The following is a 1,277-nucleotide window of genomic DNA, read 5'->3' as shown; positions in this document are numbered from 1 at the left end:
GGTGCTGATGACTGTCGCTGGGTGGGGAGGTGCTGGGTGGTGAGATGTGGCTGGTGACTTTCACTGGGTGGTGAGGTGGTGCTGGTTGATGTCGCTGGGTGGAGAGGTAGTGCTGGTGACTTCCGCTGGATGGGGGGTGCTGGTGACTTTCGCTGGGTGGAGGGGGGTGCTAGTGACTGTCGCTGGGTGGAGAGGTGGTGCTGGTGACTTTCGCTGGGTGGTGAGGTGGTTCTAGTGACTGTCGCTGGGTGTTGAGGTGGTGGTGATGACTGTCGCTGGGTGTGAAGGTGGGCTGATGAATCTCGCTGGTTGGGGAGGTGGGGCTGGTGACTGTCGCTAGGTAGGGATGTGGGACTGGTGACTGTCGCTGGGTGGTGAGGTACTGGGTGGGGAGGTGGTGCTGGTGACTGTCGCTGGAGGGGGAGGGGGTAGTGCTGGTGACTATCGCTAGGTGGAGAGGTGGTGCTGATGTCTGTAGCTGGCTGGAGAGGTGGTGCTGGTGACTGTCGCCGGGTGGAGAGGTGGTGCTAGTGACTGTCGCTGGGCGGTGAGGTGTCGCTGGGTGGTGAGGTGGGGCAGGTGACTGTCGCTGGGTAGGGAGGTGCTAGGTGGCAATGTGGGGCTGATGACTGTCGCTGGGTGGGAAGGTTGTGCTGGTGGCTGTCGCTGGGTGGTGAGATGGGACTGGTGACTGTCGCTGGGTGGAGAGGTTGGGCTGTTGACTGTCGCTGGGTGGGGAGGTGCTGGGTGGGGAAGTGGGGATGGTGACTTTCGCTGAGTGGGGAGGTGGTGCAGATGACTGTCGCTTGGTGGAGAGGTGGTGCTAGTGACTGTCGCTGCGTGGTGAGGTGGGGCAGGTGACTGTCGCTGGGTGGGGAGGTGGGACTGACGACTGTCGCTAGGTGGAGAGGTTAGGCTGGCGACTGTCGCTGAGTGGGGAGGTGCTGGGTGGGGAGATGGGGCTAGTGACTGTCGCTGGGTGGGGAGGTGCTGTGTGGGAAGGTTGTGCTGGTGGCTGTCGCTGGGTGGTGAGATGGGACTGGTGACTGTCGCTGGGTGGAGAGGTTGTTCTGCTGATTGTCGCTCGGTTGGGAGGTGCTTGGTGGGGAGGTGGGGCTTGTGACTTTCGATGGGTGGAGTGGTGGTGCTGATGACTGTCGCTGGGTGGGGAGGTGCTGGGTGGTGAGGTGTGGCTGTTGACTTTCACTGGGAGGTGAGGTGGTGCTGGTTGATGTCGCTGGGTGGAGAGGTGATGCTGGTGACTTTCGCTGGGTGGA

The 1,277-nt window shown here is 62.3% G+C and overlaps 1 protein-coding gene across 1 annotated transcript in view; it reads right to left on the bottom strand.

The window, feature by feature from the left end:
• LOC110441005 (extensin-like) overlaps positions 1-1,175 on the bottom strand; it is a gene marked incomplete at its 5' end in the record, with an annotated part of 5,043 nt that extends 3,868 nt beyond the window's left edge. The window contains 2 exons of the mRNA XM_021484111.1: positions 65-413; positions 505-1,175. Coding sequence (XP_021339786.1) covers positions 65-413; positions 505-1,175 — 1,020 coding nt within the window. The remainder of the gene's footprint in view (positions 1-64; positions 414-504) is intronic.
• Positions 1,176-1,277: the final 102 nt, after the last annotated feature.

Source organism: Mizuhopecten yessoensis, unplaced genomic scaffold (assembly GCF_002113885.1).
Source record: "Mizuhopecten yessoensis strain PY_sf001 unplaced genomic scaffold, ASM211388v2 scaffold714729, whole genome shotgun sequence".
Lineage (NCBI taxonomy): Eukaryota > Metazoa > Mollusca > Bivalvia > Pectinida > Pectinidae > Mizuhopecten > Mizuhopecten yessoensis.
The sequence above is the reverse complement of the archived record's forward strand: the minus strand, read 5'-3'. Positions and strand labels throughout refer to the sequence as shown.